The sequence below is a fragment of the Stenella coeruleoalba genome (genome assembly GCF_951394435.1).
Source record: "Stenella coeruleoalba genome assembly, chromosome: 9".
Lineage (NCBI taxonomy): Eukaryota > Metazoa > Chordata > Mammalia > Artiodactyla > Delphinidae > Stenella > Stenella coeruleoalba.
This window is the reverse complement of record NC_137155.1, coordinates 96,612,064-96,632,116: the sequence shown is the minus strand read 5'-3', so window position 1 is coordinate 96,632,116 and position 20,053 is coordinate 96,612,064. Positions and strand designations below refer to the sequence as shown.

Here is a 20,053-nt window from a genome sequence, read left to right as displayed (position 1 = left end):
GTGAACTGCCTCTGTACACCCTTGCACGCTTCTCAGGTCACCATGTAGCTACAGCTTGACTGCAATGGTGACTTGCTCACTTTTAACAGGCTACAGAGAGGTCAGTGAAGTGAACGGTTAAGGCTTCTCCCCCACAGACATGCCCAAATTGAGTTATGTCAAAGGAGCAAACTTGTCTTCTATTGCTTCTTTTATGATGTATCAATATATCCCCGGGAATGAGGCTAGGTATTATTTAATTAACCACTGGCAGCAGTGCGCTGCATCCTGCCAATACTGGCTCATGAGAACTGATTGTTGGAGTCATTGTTAAAAATTAAATTATATAAGCTTTAAATTCAATACATTAAACAAAAAATTAATAATTACTCAGAACTCATGTCTACATTTTCCTATCGTGTATGCTCTTGAGGTTATTTATGTTTATTTTGTCTACAGGATGGAAATACTGAATAGTGGTGTAGTATAATAAATATTTTTGGTCTTTGTTCCCAGTTCCTGGCACAGAGCTCCTAAAATCCTTGCAATTTCCTGAGTAACAGGTGTGTCTTTTGTTAGTCATAATGAGCCCTTTCGTGCAAGGAGATGTGTGCAAAAACACTGAGAGACCGATTCTACTATAGTCCCTAATTTTCTTTAAACAAATAAGCCAAGAGAATCCCTTTATCTTCAGGTAAACATGTTGAGATATAAAGGTAGGCCCAACCATTTTCATTGCAGCTTTTGCCAATAACTGCAGGATCTGAGGAAAGTAATCAGGTAGTAGCTCTACAAAGAGAAATATGTTGAGTCTCTCCTGATTCTTTCTAGTAAATTAAAATTTTTTTCCTGTGTCTCTCTAACAAATATGTCTCAGGCATTTTAGTCTACAGGTGAGGTTCTCAAACATGGTATTCTATCTAGAGGGGCTTCGAAGTGTCGATGAAACTGCTGACCCCATAGAAAGCATTGTGTGTGCATGAATATTCATAGATTTCATCAAAAACTCAAAGGGTCTATAACCCCAAATTTTTAATTCTGTTTTTGAAAATTGGAATTGTGTTTGCCCATTACTAATGTTCCAGGATTTCTCACCTCTTCTATGATACTTCAAAGTTTATTAATGGAGAATGAATAATTCATCTTTAAATTCTCTCCTACAGTAGGAGATAAGCCACATAAGTCAAGATTCATATTAATTTACAGAAGATAGAAATTTTAGGGATTTTCACATTCTTTCCCTTTCAACCATCATTTTTACTTTAAAGAGATATTTGGAGGAGTAATTATTTCCTGATAACCTTAGATTATTTTAATGTTAATAAAGTCTCTATATCAAAGTTTATATGGCATATTCTATTCTAAATTTCTATTTAGAAACATATATAATGTATTTATATTACAGAAAATTTAGAAACTATTTAAACATATAAAGAAAATAACATAGTTGTAGATCCTGACTTTTTCACTTACTATGTTATGGTAACGCACATTCTATGTTCTGAAAGATTTATGTACGGATATCAGTAACATACATATATGTATATGTATATATCTGCAATTTCAAAACTGGGGGCCAAGGCACATGGAGGTGGCACAGCAAACTCATAGGGGTGCCCCAGTGATGAACATCTTCTTACAGAACTTTTATCCCTATTTATGATTAACATTTTTGATGGACATTTTAAGGTTGAACTGTTCTCCAAATAATTAAAAAACTTGATACGCCTACCAGTATATTATGAGAATATATATTTTTTATGGCAACAATATGATCATTGATTATTTTTTAATCTTTGATCATTTGGAAGGTAAAGAAATATTTTTATTTATGGACAATCTCTTTAAAATATTCTGTATTTTTATTTCTTTTATGACAACGATATCTGAGAAAACAGAACTTGTCAATGACTTAACATATACCAGAACTCAGGATTTCTTATTCAATATTTTGTAATAAATATTAGACAATCCTATGTACATAATATACTGTACATCATCAAGAACAGGTGATTTATAATTAACTACCAAAGAAAAGATTACAACTTAAATTTATTGTGGTTTCGTTAAATGGCCATGATAACATGATAAATGGTCCTTCTCTTTAAATATATCAGTATGTTATTTTGGTACCAAGTTTTTAAACATGTTTTAAGAACTCATTATGAATAATTTAGAAATAAATAAAACGACATATTAACAAATTAGGTTGTCAAGTTGTAAGTTAAGTTTTCTTTGGAGGATAAAATGAAAATGGTATAGGAAGGTATATGATTAACAAAAATACAACAAGACAGTAGGAAACTGAGGCAGCCACTTGATGCGTTACAACTTACACATCCTCAAATTTACCTCATAGTCCAAATCCAGGTAGTCGAACTCCCCATTGGTGCGGAAGTGCTGTGTGCTTCTGTCCAGGGTGAGGTTGATGCTCCGGCCCTGGCGCTCAATGACCACAGAGTGCCAGTGGTGATCATCCAGCAGACTTCCTGTCCTCACGGACGTGTGGCCATATATGGGGCCAAGCTGGTTGCTTCCTGAGTGGAAAAGAAACAAGGCAAAGCCATCACAACTCTATGTCGAAGTAGACCTTTCATCTACAACACCAAGGGCTGACGTTTCTCTAAAGCTCTGTCTATTGAAGTTAACATGGGAAAACCAACATGTAACTACACTTAAAAACAGTTGTATGTTCAAACAACATAAAAGCTATTAAAGACGGAAAAAAGTCTGCTCCCTTAAAAAACATGAGCTTTTTTTTTTTTTTTTTTTCAATTACTGTGCCATGAATTCTGCTAAATTTGGTAGATTCTTTATAAAGTCAGTGCTCCATGGGCTCTGGGGCCAGAGCGCCTGGATTCTGATGCTGGTTCCACCATTGGCTTGTTCCATGATCCTGGCCAAGGTGACAGTTCTCTGGGCCTCTCTTTCCTCACATGTAAAAAGGGAAGAATAATAGTACCTGCTTTACAAGGTTGCTGTAAGGATTAAATTAATTAGTACAAGCAAAGAACTTACACACTTCCTGACATATAGTGAACATTCATTAAATGTTACCTGTTAATTTTTTTTATTATTATTGTTGTTGTTATTATTTTTGGTCAAGAAAACACGGCATGACAATTTTCAGTTTTTTTTTTTGATTCCAAAAGCCATAATCAGTATAATATTTAACGTCATGGAAAGTTTACCCAAGTTATACGTTAAAATAAAAAACTGCAAAATTATATATGCAGCATTAATCCAGTTTTGAAATAAGATCTCCATAGCAACAAGACTATAAATAAGAGTGGACGGTTGTGAGAATCTGAAATGTTTACTAAAGTCATCTCTGGATGCTGTTTACATATTTTTTACCATTTTTTATTTTGTCTAATCAAGCATTGCTTTTGATGGTCAGGCAAAGCTAAATGCTATAAAAATACAATACTGCTTCAGAATAAAGAGCATAATAGAAATCAGAGAAACACACAATTGACTGAAGAATTAAATTATTTTCATTTTTTCACATTTAGGATGCTAATATGCCTATACCTGACATTTTCTATGGATTTCCTAGATGAAATTTCTTTCCTTTTGGTGATGAAATCAAATGTTGCCCTGTGATTGTGATTATGATTGTGTATGTACATTGGCGGTGGGACAGGGAGAAAGAAAAGAAAGAATAAATTTAAGTGAAAGACTACATTCAGTTTCATTACTTTAAATATTTAGACTAGAAGGCTAAGCAGCAACTCACGTGCCTGATATTTAGGTAACAGCATTAAAGAGTGACAGCGGATATTTGAGTGGATGTGTTTCCATCGCTGTCATAAATTCTAGTCAATAAAACTCTACACAAACTGCTTTCCAATAATGACATGGTAATGGTCTTTTTAGTGAGGCCATATGATCAGTTCTTGTTTCAGAACAGTAATGTCACACTCTTACAAGCCCCAGCGGCTTTTAAAGGCTATTCTGTACATTTCACTTTTTTTAAAAAAACAGGAGAAAGGTTTGAAAAAATAAACGTCCTTGGATATGATCCAATTGCTCTGAGTGTGTGTGTGTGTGTGCATGTGCGTGCGTGTGTGTTAGCGTGCGTGTTTTTAAAAAGCACTTATTTTTGGTTTTCTGGTTTCTCTTCCCCCATCCCTCTTTCTTAGCTTCTACTGAACCTTTTTTTCAAAAACTATCTAGGGATATGTTTCTCCCAGGTAATGCATGAATACATGTTTAATATTACAAATAGAGAATATTATAAAGAATTAATATGTAAAGCATTAATCACTCATTTCCATCACTAAAGATAGCATGGTCTATTTCCTTCCAGACATTTTTCATTTACATACATTTAATTATATATACATATAATTATATAATACATATAATTCATACACATAATATAAAATACTGGTATATTTTCCTATGGTTCTCATTTAGTGCTGTACCGTATTCCCCAAATTATTCACAGACATTTTAAACACATACCCACCTATTTCTATACGTTAAGCTTTATTTCTTTCAATTTTTGTTATTGTGACAAATATTGCAAAGTACATCCTTAGACTTAAATCCTAAAGTTATTTCTTATTATTTCTTTATATAAAGAATTTAAAATATCTGAAGATACATTATCAAGTTGTTTTCTTGAAATATTTTCAGGAACAGTACAAAGAATCCTTTTTGTCACATAACTCACCAACACAGGTACTATCATTTTTTAAATTTATTTACTTGAAAAAACTGGAATCTTGTTATTTTATTGTACATTTCTTTTATAGATAGTTTGAGCATTTGGTGTTTATAGATTATTTATAATGTTTCTTCTAAAAGTTTTCCTTATATTTTTTGGCAACATTTTCCTCCTAAAGTCTTGGTATTATTACAGAGTGGAATGAATTTTTATTCATGAATGACATTAAAATTCTATATTTGACATTTGCATTTTCCCAGGTTTTGGCAGGCATTTTCATTTTATGATTTTTAATATAAAAATTAAAAGATTTCTGTGTAATTATATAATCAGCATTTTTGGATAATTTTCTTTTTTGTTATAGAAATTATTATTTCTATCAGAGATTTTGAATGTGAAAAGTTTTATAATAAAAGATAAATCTTTGTAGACACTATAGCAAGTATTATCAACCAAAAAACTAACTGAAGTTTTAATTTTTAGTATAATTTTGATTTTCAAAGTAATAAAAGTTAATATAAGGGACACAAGCCATATTTAAGAATGTTGGAACAACCATATTGATAAGGAAAGTAAGTAGGCAGGATCTCTTTTTGTGTTCTAATTTTTAGTTTTATAGCTTTCCATTGGGATGCATTTAACATGTGAATTTTAAAAGATTATAAAAGAATTCTATAAAGATTATAAAGTCTTTTATATCTTTATAGACTATAAAATCTTTATAGAATTCTAAAGTCACTGCAGCATAAAAAATACAGAATATATGATGCCCTTCAAACAACTCTTGCATAAATCCCGAAATTTTTAGGCAAGCAAGAGAAGGATAAATGTACTGTTGATTTGCATGAATTGTAACTTTGAATGTCAGTATCTGTGTTGTGGATCTTCCCTTTAGCTTTAAGTAAACCTGAGCTACATTATCAACAACCAAACATGTATTAGGATTGTCCACTTAAAAACAACAACAAAAGCCCAAAACAAAACAATAACTCCTTTGAGTTTCATCTCATTCTCCAGTAAACAAATCATTTCTGATTCCTTCATTTCTAGTTGATAATATTTAAAATATTCATTCCCACACCTTTCATCTTTTCTTAACTGATGACAATAAAACTACTGTCCTTTCTATTCCACTGAGAATAAATCAACAGTAACCACAATGTTGCCGAACAGTGACCTCAGTTTTCTGTCTTCTTAAGTGACATTTTAGGCGAATTTGACACAGTAGACCATAGTAGACCGCCTCTTGTCCTTCCCTGGTCTCTGTGATGCCACATACTAGTATTTCCTCCCACTGTCCACTTCTCCTCAGTCTCCATGTAGTATCTTCTCCTGTTAATCTCATACATGCAACTCCCTAGTTGAAATCTCAACTTTGATGCCTAATAGGCAACTAAAATGCACCATATCCAAACAGATCTCTAGACTTCCTCTGTTGGAAAAAACTAATACTTCTCTATTAGAAGAAACTCTGTGGAGAAAATAAAGCTTTCTGTATTTCTGAAAATGGTGCTAATGTCCATTTGGAACTCAAGCCATACCCTAGGAATTATCCCTTATACATTATCTTTCTTTCTTACTCCATATCCAAATCATTACAAATGATACTGAATTTACCACCAGAATCATCTCCCAAGTGGATCAATTTCTCTACATCTCCACTGATAGCCACCTTCTGCAATCAGTGCTCTCACTGTACCAAGCAGTGTTGTCTCTCACTGTCTCTCACTGTACCAGACTCTCATGTTGATGCAAGTGTTTTCTCTTACAGAAGTCTCAGTACTTAAAAAAAATAAGATCATGATGCTAGAGTTTAAAGCCTACTAATAGCTTCCCATTCTTAAAATAATATCTAAACCTTTTACCATGCCCTAAAGGACACTACAGTATTTCAACAATCCTCAATGTTTGGATTTCATCTTTTATCCTATTTACTCATTACAAATACCCACACCAGCCTTTTCCTGTTCCTTGAGCATGTCAGGTCTTAGTCTTTCGTGATTCCCTCCTCTCAATTAACCTTCTCTCAGATATTTTTAGGGCTTGTTTTTGTCATCACTGAAATCTCAGCATGAATATCTTCTCAGGGAGGACCTTCTTCACTACATATTCTAATGTTGACCCATCTTGCCTATGCAATATCCTTTATATATTAACCTATTTAATTGATTTCACACTCCTCATCATTATTTGAAGTCATTTCTTTGGATTTAGTTGTTTTATAAAAATAGTAATAGATAATATAGTGTCTGATGCCCCCACTGTGTCATAAACTTCATGAACTCAAAGAACTCCATTTTCTTCACCCCTGTATCCTAGATGCTCGTATAGTACCTGCAGAGTACAGGTGTTTAATACATATTTTTGAATGAATAAGTATATCAATATATATCAACCACTATGAATTAAAACTGGATTGACAATATAATGTGAACTCCTTTTGCAATTTACATTTTAAGGATTAAAGACCATTAGCATTTAACTAACGGGAAGACTAATAAATGAAAAGAATGGTGCCAAAAGTCAGGACATACCTAGGTTTAAACTGAAGACCAGCTTGGCTTTTTTCAGTTCCAAAGTAATATAATCCCCTTGCTGTCCTTCCCCGTGCAAGATTACCCCTTCACTTTCGGAGGTTTTAAATTTCAAAGCAATGACATCTTTCAGTGTTTTCATCTTCTTGTTTCTGAATCTATATGGTAACACAACATGACCATCAAAGTTGATAACATCAGCCCCTAAAAGAAGAAATAAATAATATGTTAGTTTAATTATTGTATGTTGTCATCCAGTGTGAAGTATATCTTCTTTCAGTGAGTGTCTACACAGAATAAATGAGAAAAAAGTGTTTTTTTCCTGAAAACTCTTTAGCCCTGGGTTCTTGTTCTATTTCTTATTTTGGTTGATTGTGTGTCCTGAAGTGGATTTTATGGGAAGTACTTATAAAGAATGATCACAGAAACCTTTATCAATGTAACTTGTAATACTAATAACATAAATTCCATCAATGACTTTACACGCGTCAAATTTTTAACTTAGAAGTTTGGAGTTTACTTGAAAAAAGTAAAATTTTTAATCCCTGAGATATTATGAGATTTTATTATTTTCCTTCTTAAATGAGGCTGAGTGTTTATGATTTCAAATATATATCAATATTTTGCCCACAAATTTTATTTTCCATGACATAACAATGAAGGATCTTGGAATGCAGGGTTTAGGGTATACTCATTTTTCCAATGGTTTTTATATTCTACTACAGTTTCACTTAACTTTATGGTAGTGCCTAGATATAGTGAAGTGAACTTCAAGAAGCTTTTACCATTTGCTTCTAGGGCTCGTGTCTGTCTCAAATTCCTTGTTAGCCCCTTGCCTTTGGAATGGAGAATTGGGTTGCCCATGTTTTCGACTACACTAAACAAAGACATCCTCACCCATATATAATTAGAAGAACAAGTATCTAGCCTATACTGGGATAAGAGTAGTTCTAATTTTATTTTAGGGAATTTCATTGAAAACATGAAATATAAACTTTTTTAGAAGTGTGAACAATTTTTTCACGACGCTCAGAAACAAGGGATGGTGGGCAATAGTTTAATAATTGCTACTTATTCACACCAGAAATAGAAAATGAGATTATTTTATTTATTACACACTGTTGGTTAGTGGGTTGCCAACCCACGGAATGGGTCAACGATGAACTGTAATCATTCAGATCAAATTTTAAGTACAAATAGAAGCTTAGTTACCATAATTAGACCTTTATCATTGAAACTACTTTTAGCTCTTAATATTAAATTGTAGAGAATCTAGACAAATTGGACAGTTCTAATTATCTTAGAATTATAAGCCAGGATGAAGCTGCCTCTCAGTTTGGGGTAAGGTCTTGCCAAAGAATCCACAGGGAGACACTGGAGAAAAATAATAGCAAGTTTAAAGCCTGTCAGAGAAATATCTTCTCATTACATGTCCTAGTTCTCTGGCACTGGTTTACTTCAATCAGCATGGGGAATACTTTGGATCCCGGTAACAGTAACGATAGCACGCTACATCATGGCAGCCTAGGCGGAGGAGCAGAGCTACCGTAGGTATATTCACCCTTCTGTGCAGTACCGGCAGCATATTCACTCTTTCTGTGCAGTGCTTGCCAGTATAAGTTTTGCTTTTAACTAATTCTATAAAGTGAATTGATATGAATACAGTTATTTCAAATATTGCTTAGAATATCTCTAACTTTTCCCTTCAAATCATCAATAGATTTTGACTATTTAAAAATATCCTACCGCCGCAAACATTTATGTTTTTAAATAATAGTTCAGAGAATTGTTACATTCTAAAAAGTTCACAAAGAAAAATATAACTTGGAATTTTGTTTTAATTCTTAGAGTCAATAATTTACTATAAGACTTTGTATAATCATAAAAATTTTTTTAATCAACAGAATTCTGTTCTGAGAGTGTGAATCACAGAGGTTTATTTACTATGGAGGAAAAAAAGCAGCCATTAAATTTTGGCTTCTGCTAACACTGCCAAGCCCATTCGATTTTAGCTTAATCATCTATACTGTCACAACTGAATTCCAATTGCAATATCTTTATCATTTGTGATGAGAGATAAAACAGAGGAAACGTGGAATCTGATTATTGGATCCCAGATTGAATTTATAATCCAGCAGCTGGTTGAAATGACTTTTTGTCTTGAAAAGTGTATAAACAAAAAGTCAGAAGGAGGGAGTAAATTCTGAATTCCAGAAAGTAATTTTGCAGTCAATATCATATCAACAACAGTCATTTTATATACCTTCAATATACATTAATTGACAAAAAATATTCCCCATTCATCTCTTAGGAAGTAAATGTTCCTGGAGCTTAGACAGAGGAAAGAATTCACCCCTCTCCCGTTTCCTCCTAACTCAAAATCAGGTCCAGGTACAGAATAGTGACTTATGCAAATGTTGATGCCTTTCTTCCTTACTTTTAGGGCAATGAAATAAGTGACAAGAAGGATGGTCATCATTTAGACAGTCCTAGGACGTTAAAAAAAAAAAAAAAACACAAGGAATGTTTTTCATGAGGACCAAACCTCATTTTACAAATAGTAAGTGGTCAGTGGTCGGCTGAGAAACTAATAAAAATGCTCTGCAGGTCAGATCACTCATCACAAAATCCAAACTGTTCTTCTAGGAATGGGTTGAATGCTTGCACAATATTAGCATGTGGATGTGAACTCAGAGTTGGCTTTGAAATTACAAAATTCCTAGAAATAATCTATCATATATAATTTATACATAAGCACGCACCATAAGAGAGTCTGGGATATTGTAAAATCCATCAGAGTTTAGTTCCATTTCCTACAAAATACATTACAATTTCATTTGACATCTAATAGTATGTTGTGCTTATTTTGGGACAAGCCATATTTTTTCCCCTATTACCCTGATTGCTTTTCACTCCCTAGAACAAAGTTTTCTATGCAGTGATTAAATATGTGTGGTTGAACTGTTGAAGCAATCTGAACAACAATATGGCTAGTCAAAAAGTGAATGCGAAATCACAGTGCTTCCATGATTTTGTTTCTAACAATAACTCAGAGAGCTGGTAACGTGCCCAATTCATCAAATCGTCACAGCAGAGAAGGCTTTTATTTTAAAACATTTCATTGTTACTTAGTCTTTACTGTCTGAATTTGGAGATACTCAGATGAGATAGTTTGGAAAATTGTTTATCATCTAAGATTTTATTATTTTAAAAAAGTACCTTTGCTAATTTTTACTACAACTGTAATATATGTTTATTGTTAAAAAGAAATGAACAATACAGAAATATAGAATGTAGAATGTGAATCCCCAAGACAAGAGATCACCAGTCTTAACCAGTGTTGATGGTGTGTCATTCTAGATTTTATGCATCTATCTCTCTATCTAATGTATGGAATAATGCAAGAAACTATACATTATTACATATACGTGTGTGTGTGTAAACAGAGAGAGAGAGGAAGGGAAAGAGAAAGGAGAATGTCATTCCATTTAATTGTGGTTCAAAATGTATAATAATAGCTTGAGCTTTGGGCAATCTATTTATAATGTGGGGAAATTGTAGGGTTTAGCAAATTAGTATGTTTTATTGACTTTCGTGCAGCAAGGCACTTACATAAAGTAAGAATGTATATAATTAGAAATGTAATTTATGCTATTTGAAAAAATTAAAAATGTATTTGAATATAGCACCACAACGTAAACAACTTTTGATTTCTTGTTTTCTCATAAATGTTTCATTTTCATATAGAAAATTGAGAATAATAGGAAGATTTAAAGAAGAAAATTAAAAGGACATAATTCTATTTTCATGAAATAACCACTGATAACTTACATTTCTGATTATTTTAATTTGTATATATGTAATGTATGTACATAGATACACAGAAGGATCATACTCTATATAGTTTTGTTACTAAACACTATAGTTTGTTTTTTTTTCAATCTCATATATTGTTTTTCCCAAAACAGGATTTTAATTAGCTAAAAATATACCATCATTTGGATGTCCAGTTTCTTCAATAAGAATCTATTTTGCAGTTTTCTTTTTAATTAACTTTTTATTTTGGAATAATTTTTGATTTAGTGAAAAGTTGCAAAGATAGTACAGGGAGTTCCCACACACCCTCCACTCAGTTTCTTCTAATGTTAACATTTTACATAACTGGTACATTTGTCTAATCTAAGACATAACTTAGGTATAACACTGTTCACTGAAATACAGACTATGTTTGGATTTTACCAGTTTTCACAAATGTTTTTGTTTGTTTGCTTTTCCTATTCCAGGATCCAGTCCAGGATCTCACATTGCATTTCATCATCATGTTTCCTTAGTTTCCTTCAACTCCTTGAATCTGTGATGTTTTCTCAGTCTGTCTTTCATAACTTTGACACTTTAGAAGAGTACCGGTCAGGTATTTTGTAGAATCCTTCTCATCCTGGCTTGGTCTGAAGTTTTCTTATGACTAGACTGGTGGAGTTTGGGGAAAAAACCACTGAGTTGGGGTGTCCTCAGCACTTCCTATCAGGGGAGGCACGATTTCAACATGACTTTCCACTTGTGATAGTGGTCAAGGTGATGTCTGCCGAGTTTCTTCACTGTCAGGTTACTATTTTTCCTTTTCCATACTTTATTCTGTGGAAGTGAGTCACCAAGTCCAGCCCATGTTTAAGGTAAGGGGAGTTAAGTTCTACCTCCTGGAGGGGGAGTATCTACATATACTATTTAGAATTCTTCTGTAAAGATTTCTTCTATTTATTCATTCATTCAATCATTTATTTATATAATTATGGGATTGTGCATGTTTATTTATTCGTTGAGTTTAATTCAATACTTATCTTATTCAAATTTTTCCAGCTTTAGCCATTGGGAGCTCTTTCAGGTTGGCTCCTGTGTCTCTTTGGTAGGTTGTGGCCCCTGCTGCTTCCTCTTCCCCCTCCCTCTTTTCCCCCTCCCTCCCCCTCCCCTCCCCCTCCCCTCTCCTCCCCCTTCCCCTCCCCTCCCCCTTCCCCTCCTCCACTCCCCTTCCCCTTCCTCCCCTCCCCCTTCCCCCTCCTCCTCTCCCCCTTCCCCTTCCTCTTTTCCCCCTCCTCCCCTCCCCCTTCCCCTCCCTCTTTTCCCCCTCCTCCCATCCCCCTTCCCCTCCTCCCCTCCCCCTTCCCTCTTTTCCCCCTCTTGCCCTCCCCCTTCCCCTCCTCCCCCTTTCCCCCTCCTCCCCTCCCCTTCCCCCTCCCTCTTTTCCTCTCCTCCCCTCCCCCTTTCCCCTCCTCCCCCTCCCCCTCCTCCTCTCCCCCTTCCTCCTCCCCCCCTTCCTCCTCCCTCTTTTCCTCTCCTCCCATCCCCCTTCCCCTCCTCCCCTCCCCCTTCCTCTTTTCCCCCTTCTCCCCTCCCCCTTTCCCCTCCTCCCCTCCCCTTCCCTCTCCTCCTCTCCCCCTTCCCCCTACCTCTTTCCCCCTCCCCTCCCCCTTCCCCCTCCCTCTTTTCCCCCTTCTCCCCTCCCCCTTTTCCCCTCCACTCCCTCCCCTTCCCCTCCTCCCCTCCCCTTCCCCCTCCTCCCATCCTCCTTCCCCCTCTTCCCCTCCCCCTTCCCCCTTCTCAAGCCTCCCTCTCCTCTTCCTAGTCCTCCTCATCCTCTTCCTTTTTCCTCTTTCTCTTCTCTCTTTCTGTCACTATATGATGCCCTAAGCTTATCTTGCACTTTTCCTGCCCCAGACCTAGAATCAGCCATTTTCCCAAGGAACCCCCATTTCTTTTATTGTACAATGGCCCTGAGAAGCTTGCAGGCTTTTTATTTTTTCACTTTGCACACAATAAATTTTCTACAAATATAGTTATCATCTATATGATCTATTCTTCCACAAAATAAGTAAATTATTCAGAAAAAAAGGACAAAAACTTATAAAATGTTTCTTAGTTATCTATTTCACAAGGATTTGCAAGGATTTTGAAGCTCTTTTCATGTTAATCAAATGTTTTTGCATAAACAGTGACTTTTAAAAGCAATAATGATAATTGCTAATATGTGTTTAAGTGATTACTGATTACTCCTTAAATAAATTTGATTATTAATATTTAAGTGGTAATGCATAAGCCCTAATATTTTTAACTAATTTTGTTTTATTTTCATGAAATTAATATGTACTCACTGTAAAAAATTTATGTCATGTTAAGAAAGCAAAAACATAATCAATTTAAATTAGTTACAATCACGCCACATAGATATCAAAATACTTCCTGTACGTCTGTCTAAGGAATTTGTGGTTTTCTACAAATACCAACATTTTCTACAAATCCAAACATTTCTACTGATATAATGAGCATTCTTGTAGTGAGATTCTTGAGCACTGGAACAATTATTTTCTGACTTTAAATTTCTAAAGTGTTTAATTAAAGCATCTGAATTGCTTAAAGATATCAGTAGAGATGTATGTTAACGAGGTAGCATGAAATCTAACATTATGTAATTTATATAAATACCCAAGTCACTTTCAAGAGTGAAATATATCTCTGAAACTAAAGTTGAAAAATACTACAAGGTGCCATTTGCTTAGTTTTGCAAATTTTTACATAGATGCACATCTATGTATTTTCTCTTTTTTTTTAATGTCAGATGTCAATATTCTAGATATGTCTATCTAGACCTTTCTTTACAAAATAGCACGTCTGCCATCTCCATCTCTAGCTACTTACTCACTGGTCTTCTTCTTCATAGCATTTATCTCTACCTACTACCTGATATATGGACGGGCTCATGAATTTACAGCATGCCTCCACCTCCAAGAATGTATATGCATCAGAGACTTTATTTTGCTCCACCCGGAAGCTCAGTACTACAACAGTGGGTAAGTCAATATTCGTTAAGTATTTGTTGAATGATTGCATGTTGTCATGCACACTCAAAGCACTGGATTAAAGTAGAATAAACTTCTTTAAACTTTTCCTTTAAAAATCTGAATCACTAGATTGGAAGAAATTTCAAGAATCACTCTGATCCACCCTTGGTGCCACAACTACTAATATAACCAGAGTTTCAATTGTTAGAGAAAAAGAATGGTAATTTCGTGTTACTTTTTTTGTGGTGGGGGGAAAAATTCATGCTATTATTATTAATTGTCTTGGTGTTATTTAATTGACAGACATTAACTCTAGTGGAACCGAGTCCATTTCATCTCCTCTGCAGACTGTTTCTGATTAATCACTTTCTTCTAACCCACTGCCCTTTCCTTTCAATATATCTGTGGTTTAAATGTAAATAGGCAGTTTAAATAGATTCTAAAATGTCAATAACAGCTAATTTAGAATAGTAGCAGCAAAGGAGCCTTCTTCAAATCCTTTAAAATATAATGTAGAGACAGACTTTAAAAAATCACTTTTACTTTGGGAAAAATAAAACAAAATAAAAACCATAAAGGCTCTTTCATAAAGGCCATCATCTCACATTTTGTGCAATATTTCTCCTTAAAATGTGTTGCTTTGCCCTTAAGAGCTTGATAACTCATGGTAGGACAAGAACAAGCACATCAGAGAAGTCTGATTTCATTTATCCACAACACTGGGACTCCAGTACCCAGTTGCCTGAAAGACTGATCCACATGGACCTTCCACAGGCATATCTAACTCTACCTGCCCAACACATAAGTCTTTCTCTGGGTCTTACTGCTCCTGTTCTTATATCCATTATCCAGTCACTTAAGACAGAGCTCTGGGCCTTTCCTTCGCTCCTCCCTTTCTCATGCACCTATGTTCCGTCAGTTCCAAGTCCAGTGAAATTTAGCATGTCCGTGTTTTTCAAACACATCGCTGACTTTTTATATGCACTGCCACCAGGCTCCCATCACCTCACATACTGTCTATTGCATTAACATTGTGAATGAGCAACTCCCACCCTCCGGTCTTATTCCCCTTAAATTTATCCTCCACACTGAAGCTAGTAAGATCTTTCTGAAATAAACTCTTTTACTGAAAAACTCTCCAGTGTGGCCTGCAAGACCCTCAGTGATAGAGCTCCTGCCTTCCTGACACCCTCACATTTTAGCACCAACTTTTTCCTTAAGTGCTGCTGACGGTAAAACCAACTAAATCCCTTGCTAATTTCACCTAGCGCCTTTCCTTGCGGTAAGCTCACTTCCTTCAATGAACAGCTATTTTAAAAAAATCTAGTTTAAGTTTAGGCATCCTCCAAGCTTCAGATAAAGCTCACCTACTAGAAAGGTCTCCTTGTGTGAAACAGCCCTCACCTATTGCTCCACAGCACCCTTGGATACTTTTATTGTATCCCTTCTCATCTTATATTAAAATTATCTCTTTATGGGTCTGATTTCCTCTGAAGCTTTAAACTTTCCTAAGGTACAGTAGACTCTGGTTTGTTCCACTTTGTATTTCTCACACAATAAACATCTCTTAAACTGATTTAAACATAATTGGTATTTGAGCTGTGTGCACCCCAATGTTCATTGCAACACCGTTTACAATAGCCAAGCCATGGAAACAACCTAAATGTCCATCGACAGATGGATGGATAAAGAAGGTGTGGTACATATGTAGAGCGGAATACTACTCAGCCATAAAAAAGAATGAAATGATGCCACTTGTAGCAACATGGACCTAAAAATTATCATACTAAGTAAGCCAGAGAAAGACAAATATCATGATATCCCTTATATGTAGAATCTAAAAAAATGATACAAATGAACTTATTTACAAAACAGAAAGAGACTCACAGACTTAGAAAACAAACTTATGGTTACCAAAGGGGAGAAACGGGGGAGGGATAAATTAGGAGGCTGGGATTAACATAGACACACTACTATATATAAAAAATAGATAACCAACAAGGACCTACTGTATAGCATAGGAAACTATACTCAATGTCTTGTAATAACCTGTAAGGCAAAAGAATCTGAAAAGGAATATATATATTACTGAATCACTATGCTGTACACGTGAAACTAACATGATATTCTAAATCAACTATACTGCAATTAAAAAAATTAAAAAAAAAACATAATTGGTATTTGAGACAACATGGCAAAAGGGGCATTCCTCTGTTCTCATTTTCCTTCAAAACCATACTGGTGCAAGCAGTTTTCTCTCCAAGAGTACAGACTTACACATGTTTTAATGACAGGCATTTATATAAATATTACAGGTCTTCCCTGGTGGCGCAGTGCTTAAGAATCTGCCTGCCAATGCAGGGGACACGGGTTTGAGCCCTGGTCCAGGAAGATCCCACATGCCGCAGAGCAACTAAGCCCACGCGCCACAACTACTGAGCGTGCGCTCTAGAGCCTGCAAGCCACAACTACTGAGTCCGTGTGCTGCAACTACTGAAGCCTGCACGTCTAGAGCCCATGCTCCACAACAATAGAAGTCACCACAACCAGAAGCCTGTGCACCACAAGGAAGCGTAGCCCCGGCTCGCGGCAACTAGAGAAAACCCACGTGCAGCAACGAAGACCCAACGTAGCCAAAAATAAATGAATAAAATAAATTTATAAAAAAAAATATTACAACTGTGTGTTTCTGATATGGATACTTTAAAACTTGAAATGCTTTCATTACACTCATACTGGAGTTATTTTTTAATAAGTCAGAAATGAAAACATTTAACTGTAGTATGAGTTGAAATACAAAATATATCTTTTCCTTTTAATGTAATGCATTTAAGGGAAATAGTCATTCACACACACACAGATAGACATAGACACACACACACACACACACACACACACACACACACACAGGACATCAGAAAATCAGAGTGCTCCACTTGTGAACGGGGTTATCGCTCTAATACATCTAATAATACAGAGATAATAAGCAATTTCTGAAAATTAGCGCTAAAAATTAGCATAAAATCTATTGTAGGAAATGCATGTGAAGCTGTTTTTATTTATTTTTGTAAATCGAAAAGCCAAGCACATTAGACTTGCCATCTCTGTGATAATATTACTGTTTACTGAAAATAGCTCCACAGCTTTTCACCATATACAATCTATTTCTCTGCTAAGGAGACTCTCTAGAATTACGAGCCCTAAGTAAATATCTCACAGATGAGGAGGGGAACCAGACATCAAGAAATCCCCCAGAATGTCTTTTAATATAAATTATTCTTAACATTTATTTCAGATTTTCTGTATCATTACTCAGTTAAACTTACTTCTTCTTCTAGTTCCACTGAAAACATTATTGTCAGTGTTGGACCCAAATTTCAACACTGTATTGGCTAAGGCATGGCAGGTTGATTTAGGGACTTGTTTTGGGGCATTGTTTTCATGGTAATTTATATAATACTGAGGAAAAGATAAACTATCCAGATAAGTAAAAGGGGGATGGTGGAAAGGGTGTCAACATCCCAGCAATTTCTCCAAGCTACCACAGCTGGCTCCCACCTTCCCCTCGGTATTAACCACATCTTCCGTTTTCTGTACTTTGATGTGTTGACATGTGGGGCCTTGCTGACCCAGGGGGGACTGCCCCTCCCAGGGTGAGCCAATTCCTGCAAACACACTCTCCAAATACAAACCAACCAATCAACACTCCACAACCCAGCTACCTCCTCTCTCTGGTTGTCACACTCCAGGCCACTATCCATCTGCCCTAATCACCCCAGGCTCAGGTACCAAACAACAAGGGAAGCCCCTGTGCCCCAAAGCCTCTGAGATAATTCAAACTAGCCAACCCTAAACCTGCTTACTCAGCCTCATCCATTCCTTCCTGTGGAAAACACAATAAAGGCTCTTTCCTGCCCTCCCCCTTCTCCTCTGGCCTCCCCATGCCCCCACGGCAGATGTGCCCTCCCCTCTCGGAAACTGTTAGTAATAACCTACCTTTTCAATGGCAGCTGTTTCCTGATATGTTGGCCTTATTATACCTCAAATAATCTATATTCTGAAATATTTTCTACAGTAAATTCCCTTATTATATCTTAGAAATGAAAAAAAGTTTAAATTTAGTCAAACAAGGAAAAAATCTTAAAATTACTGGCAAGACTTATTCCATAGATCTGAAAAAAACTGAATCTAAGAAACCATTTTGAAATGTCTGATATCAACTAGCATTCATCAAAATATCTTCTACATCCATATCATTGCACCAAGAAAGTGGGGCAATGGAGCTAAGGAGGTGATTTTTAAGAAAGAACTAATAGATGAACTCCCCTGTTAAAAGAGAATTAAGATTAAGAAAAATCCAGACAGATTGGGGAAGAGCATATGCGGTTGCCTTAAAGAGCTCAGTAGTTCGGCCTGACTTTAATACATAAGGGTCGTGAATCCTGGCAGGGTTAGAATTGGAAGATGAAGGATCTACTGCTTCATATGGAAGATCTTGGTCTAAGTGTGAAAAGATGATGCCCTGAGGGGAAGGCGCAGGACCAGATCTACATCTTGGGAAGATAACGCCTGTGTCTGTGGCAGAACACGTGCAGAGGCAGAAAGAGCAAAGACCTCCCTCAAAGCAGATAACCATCTGATCGTGTTGATAAAGGTTATACAAAGCCAGAATGCAGAAGATAACTATGTCATTAAAGAACGCAAAGCTGGGGCTTCCCTGGTGGCACAGTGGTTGAGAATCTGCCTGCCAATGCAGGGGACACGGGTTCAGGCCCTGGTCTGGGAAGATCCCACATGCTGCGGAGCAACTAGGCCCGTGAGCCACAACTACTGAGCCTGCGCGTCTGGAGCCTGTGCTCCGCAACAAGAGAGGCTGCGATAGTGAGAGGCCCGCGCACCGCGATGAAGAGTGGTCCCCACTTGCCACAACTAGAGAAAGCCCTCGCACAGAAACGAAGACCCAACACAGCCATAAATAAATAAATAAATAAAATTTTAAAAAAAAAACCACAAAGCTTTCTGATGATGCATGGTTGCTACCTAGGATTTCAAAGCAGTTAAGGCTTCTACAGTGATTGAAGAATTTCAGATGAATACTTACTATCATGGTTTTCTCCAAAGATATGACAAATCCAATATCATAAAAGCATTAGGAATTTTAGTGGAATTGAAACTACCCTAAAAACAAAACCAAAATGTCAAAAATTCTTCTTTGAAATATGTTAAATGTTTGGATTCACTTATTTGTACCACCTTACTTTTTAGATGGAAGCTCAGAGGTCTGCCATCTTTAGCTATCACACATTTTAATGCTCTATCTCATTCAATTCCACGTCTTAAAAAATTCACAATAATCTAAAAATGTAAAATCAGCATTTTTCCAAACAGCAGATACTTCCCCAACAACTCCTACAAAGTTTCCTGGACAAGTAGCAATATGTAATAGTAAAAACTATCATTTTTATTTATTTTACTCTTTGTACTTTCCTGAAAGCCAAATGAATTGGTGCAAATGATTTGCGCTTACTTGCAAGAAAGTGGGACATATAGAATGTCTTGAGTTCATGCACAGGATGTAGTACATTACAGCTTCATTTTATTTTTGGTTTGATTTCACATACCTTTGGGTGAATCTTTTATCTCAACCATAAAACAGGATTAATAAAGCTCAGAATGTACACATGTTGTGACATAATGTGTTCTTTCTGCTCCTCTACAGCAGCGGGGTCCTGTCTGACAAAATACTAAATGGTACTCTGAGACCCCGCCATCAACACACCTCAGTGACTCAGGCATTGGAGGGAATCTGATTCACTGGGAACACGGGTGCCGCCCATTACTTCCTGACACCCGCACGCCCACTGAGGCCCTGGTGAGCAGGCTGAATTAATTCATTTCCGTAAATGAGCAAAGTTCCCAGCACTTGTGCAGAGAATCAGCCCTGACAGGGGCTAAAATAATTGGAAGCTCCTGAAATTAGGAACTTCACTGGTCAGAGGGAACAAGCAGTTCATACAAATCAGTGATGCTAGCTT

General features: G+C 36.1%; 1 protein-coding gene and 1 long non-coding RNA gene across 2 annotated transcripts in view; one reads left to right on the top strand and one right to left on the bottom strand.

Moving 5' to 3' along the window:
- The window catches only part of LOC307191244, a 136,936-nt gene extending 122,916 nt beyond the window's left edge, over positions 1 to 14,020 (top strand). The window contains exon 3 of the long non-coding RNA XR_013829666.1: positions 13,898 to 14,020. This is a non-coding gene — a long non-coding RNA (uncharacterized lncRNA). The remainder of the gene's footprint in view (positions 1 to 13,897) is intronic.
- LOC307191243 (contactin-associated protein-like 2) overlaps positions 1 to 20,053 on the bottom strand; it is a 656,837-nt gene that overhangs the window by 7,238 nt on the left and 629,546 nt on the right. The window contains exons 5-6 of the mRNA XM_079931147.1: positions 7,189 to 7,392; positions 2,332 to 2,516 (exon numbers count right to left, since the gene is read on the bottom strand). Coding sequence (XP_079787273.1) covers positions 2,332 to 2,516; positions 7,189 to 7,392 — 389 coding nt within the window. The remainder of the gene's footprint in view (positions 1 to 2,331; positions 2,517 to 7,188; positions 7,393 to 20,053) is intronic.